Source organism: Balaenoptera musculus, chromosome X (assembly GCF_009873245.2).
Source record: "Balaenoptera musculus isolate JJ_BM4_2016_0621 chromosome X, mBalMus1.pri.v3, whole genome shotgun sequence".
NCBI classification, from domain to species: Eukaryota; Metazoa; Chordata; class Mammalia; order Artiodactyla; family Balaenopteridae; genus Balaenoptera; species Balaenoptera musculus.
In genome coordinates this window covers 114036254-114050737 of record NC_045806.1, presented here as the reverse complement: position 1 = coordinate 114050737, position 14484 = coordinate 114036254, and the positions used below count along the sequence as shown (strand labels likewise).

At 44.8% G+C, this 14484-nt stretch overlaps 1 protein-coding gene across 5 annotated transcripts in view; it reads left to right on the top strand.

The window, feature by feature from the left end:
- Positions 1-12847, top strand: part of ARHGEF6 (Rac/Cdc42 guanine nucleotide exchange factor 6) — a 103755-nt gene extending 90908 nt beyond the window's left edge. For 2 of the 5 annotated variants that reach the window (XM_036840032.1, XM_036840033.1), the window contains exons 15-21: positions 997-1122; positions 2680-2700; positions 3883-3976; positions 5113-5202; positions 7410-7509; positions 9215-9269; positions 10418-10558. In XM_036840032.1, the coding sequence (XP_036695927.1) occupies positions 997-1122; positions 2680-2700; positions 3883-3976; positions 5113-5202; positions 7410-7509; positions 9215-9269; positions 10418-10558 (627 nt within the window). Of the gene's footprint in view, positions 1-996; positions 1123-2679; positions 2701-3882; positions 3977-5112; positions 5203-7409; positions 7510-9214; positions 9270-10417 lie in introns of all 5 variants that reach the window. The other 3 variants (XM_036840029.1, XM_036840031.1, XM_036840030.1) reach the window with 3 other exon arrangements.
- The last annotated feature ends 1637 nt before the right edge of the window (positions 12848-14484 follow it).

Below are 14484 nucleotides of genomic sequence, written 5' to 3'. Positions count from 1 at the left end.
GTGGTGAGCATGCCCTTAGCCTTTGGATAGTCTGTATTTATAGGGTTTGAAGTACAGTCAAACCTCACTAATTCTGGTTTCTTGTTATGGAGGGAGACCCATCCCAATGAACGGAGTTTGACTTAAGAGGTGTGCAGCTTTGTTTGACAGTATTAAGGTACTCCAACTAACTGCTAGCAAAGTTCTTCTAGCCAGAAGTCCTGCTAAGATGTTTTAATGATAAACGGCATTTATTTTAATCAGCAACCATTACGTTCATGTTAATAATGTGCTAAGTCAAAGGAAAGAGTTTACCTTCCTAAGTACTTGAACGTCTCCACGCAGTCTCATTTATGCATCACGTTCCCTCAGTAACCTTTAAGGGTGAACTTTGAGCGTCGTCTCCTTCCATTTTATCATAGATTTAGAGTTCACGGAATTTGAATTGATGAGATTTTACTGTACTTGCCGAGTGAGATTGAAGATGTGCTGTGTTGTCTGTTAACACTCAAACCTGTGATGCCCAAATTCCAGTTTTGAGCACAGTGTGTGGTGGAAAGAACAAGGGCTTTTGGCACCCGATCTGGGTTCAGATCTTGGCTTTGCCAATTGCTGGCTGGTTACTTCACTTTGCTAACGTTTGTCTTAAGGTTTTCTCGGGAAATAACCTATTTAAGTGCCTAATTGAGTGCCACACACATGAGCAAACTCATTAAATGTTGACTGTTACTCCACTTTCCTCCCTTAGAGGGGAGAGAACACCTGACTTGAGTGAAATTCCAGGACAGAGGGAGGGCAGGATCATGGGATGTGGAGTGAGTTTTGTGCTGTTCCTTAGAGACCCCAGAGTCTTGACTGGAAAACGCCAGTTCTCCAACTGGAGACTTGTTTTCCCATCTTTTCCTTTCTGGGGCTGCCTTTGCGGATGCAACGAAGCTATTGTTGTTCTCTCAGTGTGTGGCCCAAGGGTCGGGTTCAGATGGCAGATTGCCAGCATCTCATCAGACATTTTCCCAGTCTTTTAGCTCTACCGGACAGCCCCGAGGACCCTTGGAGCCTCCTCAAATTATAAAACCGTGGAGCTTAAGTTGTCTGCGACCTGCACCTCCACTTAGACCATCAGCAGCGCTAGGTTATAAAGAGGTAATTTTGCTACATATGGTATAAAATGCTTCTGACAAGCTGATTTCGTAGCTTATTACAAAGAGTTCTGTGGGAATGTGCTAGAATTGATGATAGGTGATACACGTCAGTCAATCTTGAATTGCCAGACTCAGTGATTTTTTTTAAAATTAATTTTCCATTTCCGCATTGTCCATTTACACATATTTCTTGAATATCCACAAGGTTTCTGTGCACTGCCTGAGTTTCCCTGGTCTCCCCCTGGAGTGCCTCTGGCTTGCCTTTATGATTATATGATAATTCTATAAATAGGTCATGATGTACACACATCTCAAACAAATGCCACCTCATTACCATTGAATTGCTCACCAAGCAGTCCCAATTCTGCATTTTGAATCATTTTGATCTCTTAAACCAAATCAGTAAAAGTCTTATGGGACCAAGTCATGGGTCTGAACTATGAAAGTCTGAATTATTTGCTGCAGTTGGAAAGAGAAAAATAATTTAATGAAAGGAGTGTCTTTTAAAAAGAGGCTTTTAGGCGACAACCCTAGAGGACATCTGATATTTGGGTAGAATGCGGATTTCAAGGTTTTCTTTTTTTTTGTCTAGAAGCGGTAGTCAGGAAATGTCAGTCACTATCTTCTGTAACTGTGCAGAGTGTTACCTTTTCCATCCAAACGGTGGTTTTTTTTTTTACCCTAACAAGTTTCTCATCATTTCAGCTTTCGGAAAAGATCCTCATTTATTAGTAACTATTCTTTAAATAGGTCTTACCGAGTGAAGATTTAAGCCTGTGACAATTATGATACGCGTGTTAGAATTATGGTGCAAAGGCAGCATATATTTTTGTGTCAAATGTGTGTTTTGATGAGTGACGCAGACTTAGCTCAATTTTGAGTTTTTGATTTAAAACACCATGCTTCCCTTAATTGTTTCACTTAATTGTTGCCTCCAATTCTTAGTGCAGTAAAAGTAGGACAATATTTGGATATGGGAGGATTTTTTGATCCTTTCAACCTGACATGATAGGAGAAATAATCCTTGAGCTGAATCTTTATTATGTACCTCTATTCAGAATTTGGCCAGGAAACAGCCCCACAGGTTGGCTTTGGAAATTGACCGGTGATTCCTGCAGTCATCCAATTTTCTCCTCTGATTACCTAAACCAGGAGTGCCACTTCATAGTTACCTAAGTCCCCTTTTTAATGATGGATATTTTGTAATTGTCAGTTACTAAGTTCAAATTAAGGTGAGCTTTGAAGGGTAAAGTTGACTTAATCCTTCACAGAACTAATCCATTAAAACTAAGGCATGATCACTTTGTTTCTGCTGGGAGATGTGTATTTCAGTTATTTTCAGCATTTGTTTTTCTGCACAGAACTGTATTCCTTGGGCTTTTGCATGATGATATTGCATCTGAAACTAATGTGGGAAACATGATGATATTCTCTCTGTGTAATTTATGATAACACTAACATTTCAAATGTTGTTTTAGAATTATTGATAAATGGATTTGGTCATTATAACCATCGACCTCTCACGCTCATCTTCTCTTTCTTTACATATTCACTTTAGAGGATGTCTTATATCTTAAAGGTAAGGGTAGAACGATATCTTTGGCGTACAGTGACATCATATAATGCTGTGCTGTAACCTTTGATGAATGAAGCTTTCCTTTATGCTTGTTTTGTCCCTTGTTACAATTGGTGGCTAAAATATGAAGATACAATTCTGACATGTAAGTACTTTCTTCAAAAAAGTAGGCTCTTGTGAAATATGTACGAAAATGTCATCTTATAATGCCTCTAAGATGTCTGTTTTCCGTGGGGTTTTTTTAAACGCTGTTTCTATTTTTCCTGTTATTTTTGTCACATGTGAGTTTTTCATGTCTGTCTGTTTTCAAGTCTAAGTGGATCACTGAGGCTAAGTGGAAGAAATTAAATTCTTTGTTGCAGTTATTTTTAAGGTAGTAATTGTTATCCATGCATCCTGTGTATACATTGCATGGGAGATTGGAATAAGATGATCGCTGTTTACTCGGGTACTTAATGAGCACTTTTTTAGACCTGCTGGTTATTCATATGGCAAAGGCAAATCCAATAATTCATCTCTCTTTTATCTACTAATTAAAAATATGACTTTATAGATGTACGTTTAAGCTTGCTGTAGGTACGTTATGCCTAACCCCAAATTATTTATCAGGAAATCCTTCATTTGGCTCTTCTCTCTGACTACAGGGAACTTACTTAGTCTCTCTGCCTTAATTTTCCTGTCTCACAAATGGAAATTGATATTCTTCTTTGTGGGACTGTCGCTAAGGAGAATTTATTTAAATAGTTTTGAAGCTCTTCAAAAAGCGGTCTATACCCCATTAATAGTTACAATTGTTATTTCATTCCCTTAAAGCTGTATCAGTGGGGAATATAAACCAAGTTAGGAATACTGTTATTTCTCTAGGATTGCCATCCATTACTTTCTCTGCAGATGGTACCCTAAAGGCATTTGGTCTCCTAGAGAAGCAGCCGCATCTGCAGTAGGCCCACACCATTCTTATTCCCATCTCTATGGCAATTGAGAGGATAATAGCATTGCCTCGGTTTTATTTAACCTTTTAGAGTTTATTGGAGCCATTTTTATTGTGTATAGTATTAAATCTTGATACCCTCCTAAGTGAGACTGTCAAAAATAAGAGAGAGCCATTCTATTTAATTTCATTTGCTTTTCTAATTTGTTTTTTGGGGAAATTTTTAATTCATAAAGAAACCTCTATCCTTACAGGAATCTGGTAAAAGCCCCAAAACGATGAAGAAGTTTCTTCACAAAAGAAAGACCGAAAGAAAGCCATCGGAGGAGGAATATGTCATCCGCAAAAGTATGTGTTTTGTGCTTTTAGAAAGTCGGTTATGGATGAGGAATTTTTTGAAAGAAGAGGATTCAAGCAGTGTGTTCTCAGCATCACCTGTGACATGAAGAAAAATGCATGGGAAGGCTTGGCCGCCACCTCTCAGATTTTGGAATAAGCTGTCTCCCGCTGCTTTTCATGTCGTCTTAGGCAGACAAACCATCTATATGGTTTTCATGTTGAATATTTGGCTCTACCTGGTTTAGAACCACTAAAGGGACCCATTTGCTATGGATACATTTTTTTCTTCTCTCTTAGTTTCTGACACCTGAGATATTTGCCTTTACTGAGATCGACTAAATAGGCCCGAAACCTGAGATCCTCTGGGATTTTAATGTTCAGTGATGTTCTCAGTTAGTCAAGGAAGCAGCCTGCTGGCATATAGAAACAGGGCTGGGTTTAGAGGCCGGCTGCAAAGTCGGTCAGCCAATCGATATGTACACATTTGCCTCTCTGGGAACGAGGTGCTCTGGGACACACATGAAGGAGTAAGTGATGTATCACAAAGGGGTGACAGAGCTGTGTGTATCAGTCCGAAATACAGTCTGGATAAATCTTTGCTGGACTCTAGCTTCTGCTTCCCCTACCCCTCACCTCACCCCTGGATGTGCACATCAGCATGTTAACAGTCATTTCTAGGATGAGTTGGAGGGGGTTGGGGGAATGAGAGGGAGAATCAGTGACTAGGCTGGCTGGTTGGGGAAAAAAATGGGTGGGATTAATGGTGGAAAGCTTCCTAGAGAAAGTGAGCCTTGAAATTTGATGGAGAGGAAGGGTGTGGTGTATGGGATGAGAACTGAGGCCAGCGCCAAGCCCAGTGCTGGCCTTGTAGCCTCTGAGACACTGACAGGACCCTCCAATTTCGAACTCCGGGTGGCTTCCGGAGCAGGCCACTCTCGGTGCTGAAGTCACTGGTGCTCACCCCAGAGCTCCTTGGGGACAGCGCCACTCCCCTCCACCAGGCCAGCCGGTCAGCTTTTTCTCCTGCCTTTCATTGAGACCATTGGTCAGAGAAGCCAGTGCCTAGCACCCGAGCGCACTGCATCATTTTGGGGGTCCAGAGGCATGTATCTCCCTGAGGAGTCACGATTCATTACACTTGACAGGTACGGCTGCTCTGGAAGAGGACGCTCAGATTCTGAAAGTGATCGAAGCCTACTGTACCAGTGCCAGCTTTCAACAAGGCCACGGCTCGAGTAGGTTCCCCCAAACCACTTTCTCTAATGAGTGATGTTTCTTTGCTACTGCTCACCGCCTCTTAGAAAAAGAGAAAAGCAACCCAGATGGGCTGCAGGGTGTGTAAAGCAGGTGACTTGCAGCAGGGGGGCGGGCACAGGGCTGCATCTTTCAGATAAGCTGGTTTTAGCTACCAAGCGGTTTGTTTACCCACTGTTTCTTTTCACCCAGAGACAAAGAGAGATGCAAGAGTAAAAAAGTTGGAGGTGATAGAAATGAAAATAAATTTTTTTTTTAAAGTCACTCTCCTTTGAAGTACGCAGATACCTTCACCAACACTAGTTAGGAATTAAAGAGCCCAGAGAGTTCCTGTGTCTGTGAACTGATGCTAATCTCTTCTTATAGGCAGATTTGGAAAGGAAGTCAAAATACTATCTTTGATCAGCTGCATATTTAAGCAAACAGAGCTTCACCAAACTCAAGTTTCAGAGTTGCTCTGAAAATCTGGAAATGTAGCTGCTTAGCAGGCCCTGTTGAGAATGTCTACAATTTATCAGGGAGCCATTAGGTGAGGGTATTTCCCCCACCAACTTTCAGGCTACAAACTGAAAGCGAGATAATACTTTCTGATTCATCCTTGTGCTTTTAGAAAAGCCAGGTCACATCGCTTATGTCCTTGGCCTTTCATTTTTATAGACATTCAGGATACCTGGTGTGAGGGTCTTGCATCTGTGTAAGAGATAAGCTCTCCATAATGTTCCATCTGGACAGCCACTGAGCCCTGGCTTGAGCGTGGGCAGGGCTTCCTCAGTGGACTGCCCTGACCGATGCTTCCAAAGTAACATGTCTCTCAGGTCGTCATGGGGAAAGTATTGTATGTGGAAGTTGACACATTTGACTCTGAAGGGGGGACTGTCACACCTTCTGCTTCTCAGACCAAACCTGCCTCCGGCTTTGGGCATGCCCAGCCCTGATAACAAGGTTCGAGGAGTCAGGAAAAGAAAGTGAGAGCAGTTTTTATCGCAAAAACTAGGAAAGAGAGGGGGGCAAGGAGACGCCAGAAGCAGCAGCCCTCATAGGAAATCTGACCTTACCTCCTGCCGCCTTCTGTCCTCACACTGATAGAGACGGGAGATTTGCTCAGAGGTGCGGGCAGGCATTCTGGCCTCAAGAGTCTCATTTCCCCCCGTCCTCCCTGGCCTCCCTTTTATGTGTGGAAAGTGTCTAGCATAGTGCTTGGCACGTGGTAAGCATTTTCGCATTCTGGTGACCGACACCCTCCATCCCTCTCCAGCCAGAAGTCCTGCACCCCTAGAAGCGGCCGCTATTGTTTCTCGCTGCATCCAGTCGGTTGGTTAGTCGGCCAGTCTGCTATGCACTTATTAAGCACCTACGAAGTACTGGGCCCCGAGGAAGGCAGAGACACATCCACCTCGGGAAAGGGATGGAGGTTGAGTGAAGGCACTGAGTGTTCACAACTTGAAGGAACTTGGCTTAGAAGAGAGGAAGCCAGTGGCTCTGAGAGGAAGGATCCAGAAGGGAAGGGGAGGTTGCAGGTGCAGGAGAGCTGTCTGGTCAGGTCCCATGGCTGCTCTGTCACCTCTTCCATCCCAGAGCCTGGAGATGGTGAGCAGAGAGCAGTGAGGACGCCTGCATCTTTGCTGCTGTTGTGATTATCTCCCCAACGCCCCCTCTACCCTCCATCAAAGTGGTCTTCACTGACCCTGCTTCACCCTGTAGGACGGTAAAGAGAACAAATGGGAGTGAATGATGCTTCTGGCCCTTTAAGCATGCTGCGTCCCAGTGCAGTGCTACGTTCTGCACGATCTTTACTCAAATACAAAGCCGACAGGGTGTGGCGTGCCGTTCCCCAGAGATGTACAGGGAGGAATGGTCACTGGCCAGCTCTTTGCTCCGGAAGAGGCAAAACAGCAAAGGATGGGGTCTTGGTTGAGGACAGTTCTCACAGCGGCCTTTTCACATTGTGTTTCTGAATACAAAATGTGCCCCCCGCCCCCAGGATTGAATCAGTGTATTTGGCCATTTCGAATTTCTCACGTCAGGAGGATTTCGTCAGCAAATGTTGGATGACTATTCTCGGGGTGCCAGGTAGCCAGATGCCGTCAACAAAGACCCCTCAAAAACAACAGTAGAAAGGAACTAAGCCCCAACAAATAGTCTCCCCTAGTAAACTCCCTCCCTCACCTCTTGCCGCCCTTGTCTGTAGGTGCTCGCAAGGATTCCGTTCCCCAAGTCTTACTCCCCGAGGAAGAGAAACTCATCATTGAAGAAACCAGAAGCAACGGCCAGACCATCATCGAAGAAAAGTGCGTAGAGCGGGCTAAACCTTTTCTGATTTTTCTGGGGGCTGGAAAGAAGGTTCTGGCAGGGCAACGTGGCTTTGGCCAAGCCTGCACGGAAGGACAGTCCCTCCTCATCTGAGAATGTGGCCCTCTTGGCTGACTGTGCAGTTGGGAGCCTCGGGGGTGCTGCCCCCCAACAAAGGGAAGGGGGAAGGAGAGGCAGAAGAGGTCAGGATGGGACTTCAGGGCACGCAAGAATACCACTCCACATGGGTTTTGGAGGCATTGGGAAGGCCATAGCACCAATTCCCTTGCCCAGAGGGATGCCTCTCACATTTATTGACTCAGGCACTGGACTTTCACATACTTGACCTCATTTAAACTCCTACCGCAATCCTGGGAGATAAACGTTACTTTCACCACTGTTACAGATGAGGAAACTGAGATTCAGGGAAATTATGTCCCTGACCTAGCTTTGCACAGTAGTGAGGGTGACCTAACGGGGGAAAATCAGGTTAAGTACTTGTTTATACTTGAGTCATTTCTGAAGTCAGGCCTAAATTTGCATAGGACAGCGTGTTTCACAGTGCTTGGCATCGTCAATGTATTTTTCCATCTGGTGTATGAAGTGATACGACCAAATGGTAAAGCACTTGGGCTCAAGAGAATAACAGCCCTGGTTCAACTCCAGATTCTGGTACTTGTTAGCCGTGTGACCTGGAGCAAGTTCCGTCACCTCTCTGTGCCTCAGTTTCCTCATCTGTAAAATGGGTACGATAGTAATACTTTCAGGGTTTTTGTGAGGTTAAATGGAATAAGAAGTACAAAGGCTAGCACATGATAATTACTCAATAAATGACGATCGTTATAATTACTATTATTATAGCTATATTAACCCCTACAATGACTTTATGAGGTTTTCAGGGAATGTGGTATTATCCCCATTTTGTATGTGAAGAAAATAAGACCAAGAGAGGATGAGAAGAAAACTGGTTACCTAAGGTTAGAGGCCTGGTAAGTCATAGGGTCAGAACTGGAGCCCAGATCTCCAATGTCCTTGTCCAGGGAGAGAGCCAGAGAGGAAGTGACTCTTCCACAGTTCTGCCAAGGCGCTTTATCCTTTTTTGGAATATATGGAATCTTTTAGAAATAATGCCCCTGACTTTGTGTTTGTGTCATGTACGATGGTGTAGGGTCAGATAGGTGAGAAGGGCAATGCCATAGCACAGATAGTGTAGGATAGGCAGGGCCTGGTGACACCTCTCATTACAATATGTCAGGTGATGGTCCTTCCTGCCCCCGAGAGAGAAATCAAAACCTTATGAGGAGACCTAGTCTCTTTTTTTCCTTGACTTTTCTTTTTATTTATTTAAAAAAAATTGAAGTAGAGTTGATGTACTATATTATATAAGTTACAGGTGTACAATACACTAGTCTGTTTTATTATTTTTTTGGACTTGCCTAAGCTGGGAAGCGAGCAGCAGAGGAGGAGGGAAGTATAGAAAATGTGCGGTGACACGGTGTTAGAAAGAGCTTGTGTGATGCTGGTTGTTAGCCCATAAAAATGAGAAACACAAGGACCATTCATAGCAGTATCTCTTCCGATCCACCAGAAAGGCCACCGCTTTTCAGGATCTGTATTTCTAGAAAGCTGCTTTTCTTCTTAAGTATCACTTAACAATACTTCAGTGCCATCTATTAATCTATCAACTTTATCTTTGTGTCCTAGGAGCCTTGTCGATACTGTTTATGCCTTGAAGGATGAGGTCAAAGAGCTGAAACAGGTAATGAAATTCGAAAGTCGTTTTCTCAGGTCCTAACAGGCCTGCTCCCTCTTCCCTGCTGTGCACTGGTATATGCCCTCAGGAGAAGGCCAGGAACAAGGTGGTGAGGTGGGGATTCTTAGTTCCCTTGTGTCATCCAGGTGGGTTTTGTTGATTTTACCACGTGGCCTTGGGTTTCAATTTCCGAGGCTTGCTTCTATACCTATTTAGGGATTTACAATAGGATCACAAACTTAGTTACAACTTTCATGGTCCCTGACTTTTGCAAACAGAATTTAAGAAAAGATAAGTCATTCATGAGCCTGTAAGCGTAAACAGAACCATAAATCATGATTTGTGGGCTCCTCTGCAGATCTGATCCAGTGCTCCATGAGGGACACTCTTCCTTGGGTTTGAGGAGTGACTGTACCTGGTGACAGGGTTAAGGATGGATTGAAGGGAGAGAGACCAGAGGCTGGAAGACCACTTAGGAGGTTATTATAAAACTCAGGGTGAGACATGATAAAGTCCTGAGCTGAGGAGGGAGAGCCACTCAGGCTGCGGAGGAGGGACACAGATGTAAAGGAAGGCACATCGCAGAGTTAGAGCCTTTGGAAAATGGCGCCATGATGTGGGGATTAAGAAAGAGCCAGGGATGGAAGATGAGTCTTTTCACCTGGGTATCTACTTTGATATGGTGGTGCCCTTTGCGGAAATCAAGAGCCACAGGAGGAAGAGAAGTTTGGGTGGTGGGGGAGATAATGAGTTCACTTTAGGACATAATGAGTCCAAGGTGCTTGTAACACATCTATGTTGGCACTGGGGACTGTGGACCTGGTGCTCATGAGCTGAGATGAGGTCAGTACCAGAGAGGCTGGGGAGGCCCCTATGTAGTTATTTGAGTTGAAAGAGAAGAGACACTAAGTGAAAAGTGTGTTGAATTAGAAGAGGGCCAGGGCCAGAGCCCTAGAGAATGCTTGTATTGTATTTCAAGGGATGGTCAGCGAGAAGTAGAACAATCAAGAGGCTGCCTTGTCTTAGAAGCTGAGGGAGAGGCGCTTGAGGCAGGAAAGTGTTGTCAGTGGTGAAGGCTGCCAAGAGACTGGGCAGGAGGAGCCCTGAGGTGGGGTCCCTTTATCTGGTAACCAACCAACCTTTTCCCATCATAGGAGAATAAAAGAATGAAGCAGTGCCTGGAAGAAGAGTTGAAATCAAGAAGGGACCTAGAAAAGTTGGTCCGGAGGCTGTTGAAGCAAACTGATGAGTGTATTCGGGCCGAGTCCAGTAGCAAGACCTCCATTCTCCCATAACCATCACAGTGCAGCTGGCAGAGGGTGCCCGCAGGGCATCGGGAAATGTCCAGCTGAGTGATCTGACTCAGTTTGCTCACTTCTCTGGTTTTTATTTCGTATCTTAGTCTCTCTCTCTCTCTCTCTTTCTCTCTCCCTGTGTGTGTGTTTGGTTCAGTGTTTGTTGTTGTTTGGTTATTGGTTGGTTGTTTATTTTTTTTGACAGAGGTCAAAGCAAGAGGGGGTGAACGTCTCCCCAGAGTCTTTTCCATTCAGTAAGCAAAGGGAAGCTAATGTAGGCAAATGACTTACATGGTCTTCAGATGGCTTTCAATTCATAGTGCCTCTTTACCAGCCATTATCTCGGGTCACTCTTTTTGGGCCGGCTGCTGTCCCAGAGTGGCCCGCCATGGCTTATTAAATGTGAACTTGACTTTCCCCCCCAGTGCTTTCCTGTGCCTGGCAGCCCCTCAGTACCTGATTTACTGAAGGCGACACTTCTGGAACTCTGACTGGCGTAGGGTGAAAGGCTAACACGTTTGCCCAGTGATCCAGCTGCCCTTCCCTGGGCCGTCCTCAATGCACACTTTTTTTAATGACTACCCTATTTTGTCTAGAAGACCAAGAAAACTGTAGTGCCCTCCCTCCTTTCGTGTTGGTTTACATTTTAACTCTGTGGGACAGAAGCTCTGGTCACCCATGCCAACACCAAATCCATTAGCAAATTGCACTGGACAGTCCTCCCCTTCAGAAGCAGAGTTGCCCATCTCTTGCCAGTGCATGATAGGTTTTGTCCCTAACCTTCTGCCTTGTGTGTAAGTTTTCTATTTCCCCAGTGCTTTTAGCCAAGCATACCAAGTGGTGTGTCAACTGGTATGTGTGTGCTTTGCTTTTTAAAAATATAGACTGTGAGCAGTTACTTTTTTCTCCATCACATATTCAAATTGCGACTTCTCATCCTTCAGTCTACACTTGAGGAGATGTTGTGCCCTAGCAGACAGCTTTAATTCCCTTGATTGCTCTCCCATATATGCTGTGAGAAGCTGTAAATAGTCATCGGCCTCTTCGAGTAGGACTCTAAGCATTATTTGCAGAAATGTGCTGTTGGTCCAGTTTGTATAGCCGGAAAGAAAGGGCCCCTCTAGTAGCTGTGTGCTGGTTACTAGTGAAGCTGATTATTTGGAACTGGTTTACTCAAGTTGCTCGTTGAATCAAACCCTCGCCTTTGTAAGTATCTGAGAAATTAGAACTGTGATAAACCAGGTTTAGAAGAGGGTCACAGGAGGGCAACACACATCCAAATTCAGCACAGTTGAAAGTTGGCCTGGGGCTGTAGGACAGAGCCGGGCAACCTGCCCCTGTCTGTCCCAAAGACGGGAAGTTTGGCCAGGTGGAGGAGATCGCTGGAAAGAGAGGCCAAGGACCAGCGGACTGATCAAAGTTGTCTCCCAGATACATTTGATGGGTGCCTATAAATGTGGGTTTTGCGAATGTTGTTTAGGAACCAAACTTGAAGCTTGAACTCCCCAGCTTGTTAAGCCCTTTTCCTTTCTAGTACAGGGTGGGTCTCAATTCCCATAGCTACATGGTACGGGGCTGTTGACTGCTTGCTGCACAGCAGAAATTACACCGTCCACGGGAAATGGACTGTTCCCGCAGATCAATCTCAGCCAACCACACACAGCTGTCTTTGGAAGCTGAAGACGGAACAAGATTGCTAGGAATGGCTGTTGTTCTGTTTTTAGCCCAACAGTTTAGAGATGCCGTCCTTCATCTCCAAATGGAAAACAACAATAACAGCAGCACAGATCACAGCATCTGCCCTGTCTGTGGTTAGTCAATGGCTTGCAATAAATGTGCAAACTATATCCATAGGAAACATTTTTGTGATTACAAAGTACTTTAGTTGATAAGGTATATAGGATTGCTTAAAATATTGAAAGGTCTTTATTTTAAAGCGACGTGTCCATATGCATGTTCTGGGGACGTGGCCCTTCTGATGAGAGGCCCTGAGTACTCTGGGTAACGTAGCTTGTGCAGAGTGGTGTCCGCGCTCACACTCAATAATCCCGTATGGGAAATGAAGCCATGGTAACCTGACGGCAGTGTCTCCATAGTTGTGTTGTTTACAGTACTCTATAAATGGGTCCCTGTTACTCTGTAGTCATACCGCTGCCCTTCGAGGCCTTTCAGTTCCTCTTCTGTCATGTCCCTTCTTACACAGCTGAAATTTTCTAACTTGTTTTTATTTTGAAGACTTTTAAAATGGACATTTTCAATAAATAAGAATAACAATGCTTTATAAAATAAGTCCTGTGTTTCTTCTTCATTTTCTTTTTTTTTTTTTTTTTTTTTGCTAGCTGGTGTGCAGAAAGATTTCTCATGCTGTGTCAGCTTCCTCTTCTGTTTCCCTCATTAGCTATCCATGCTCATCAGGCCCCTGAACCAGCTTCTACCTTTTTCACTCAGGGCAGATGATATTTGTTCCCCACTTTAAAGAGATAATACATCTCTTGAGAGAGAACCTTCTGTAAGTTCTCCACCCCTCTCCTCCTGCCCACAACCTATAAACTGTCTGTACCTCTTCTCACCATTTTCCTTCCAATATAAGAGAAAGAGATATTCACTTTCTTGTTCAAGCTTATCCCTTGATCTTTAGTCTTGTTTCCATCCCTCTTTATATTTTGCAGGATTTTGTCAATTTTGCTCTATTTTGACCACAGGTGGAATGCTGGTGTCAGCGGTCAGGATGAAAATATTTGCTCCCCCCTCAAGATAGATGCACTGGATATTATCTGTTGCTACTCAGCATCCATTCCTCCTCCCACCCGCAACCCCAAGGCTAAAAAAGCACCTAGCCCAGACTCCCTTGCAGCTAGGGTTCCGATACAGTGTGGGTTCTGATACATTTTCAGTTCTGCCAATGAGATGCCTTTGTGCAATGCTTGAAAGGCTTCAGTTAGGCAGAGGCTATCTTCCTGGGGCTTGTTGGCTGGCAGGAGGTTCCAAGGATATGTTCGTGGCTTCTGTACTACCTATGGGTGACAGACTGTAGTGGCAGCAGCATCTTCTGAAACTGGATTTGGATTACAGCTACCGTGTTATGACCTTGAAGCCATAGTCAGTGGAAGCCCCCTGACTTCCACTTCTGTAGCCGTCTGTTTTTTTTTGTTTGTTTTTTGTTTTTTTGGCTGCATTGGGTCTTTGTTGCTGCATGCGGGCTTTCTCTAGTTGTGGCAAGCGGGGGGCTACTCTTCATTGCGGTGCGCGGGCTTCTCATTGCAGTGGCTTCTCTTGTTGTGGAGTGCGGGCTCTAGGCACATGGGCTTCAGTAGTTGTGGCACACAGGCTCAGTAGTTGTGGCTCACGGGCTCTAGAGCACAGGCTCAGTAGTTGTGGCGCATGGGCTTTGTTGCTCCGCGGCATGTGGGATCTTCCCGGACCAGGGCTCAAACCCGTGTCCCCTGCATTGGCAGGAGGATTCTTAACCACTGCACCACCAGGGAAGCCCCTGTAGCCATCAATTTTATAGGCACCTGATATTACCTTTCTGCTTGAGATCGCCTCAGCGTAGGAAGCCGAAGCAATAGCTGTAACATGGCACCTCCCATGTGCTAGGCTCTGCACTCTTTTACATAGTTAAGCTCCTGCAACCCTTGCAACAACCCTGTGAGGTATTCACTATTGTTATCCCCATCTTACAGTGGTTGAACAATATGCTAGTATGTGTGGAGCAGGGATTTGAAACCCTGGTCCGTCTGCCTCTCGAATCCATGCTCTTGCTACTGCATCTCCTCCTCTGCACTTGGTACTTGCCAAGTCAGCTTCTACCTCAGCCATCTACTCTCCTGAAGTCACTGATGAGCTCTTATTGACAAATCCAGGGAGCGCTTTTCAATACCCATCTTGACCTCTCTGCAGTTTCTGACCCTTGCCTCCTTGATAAA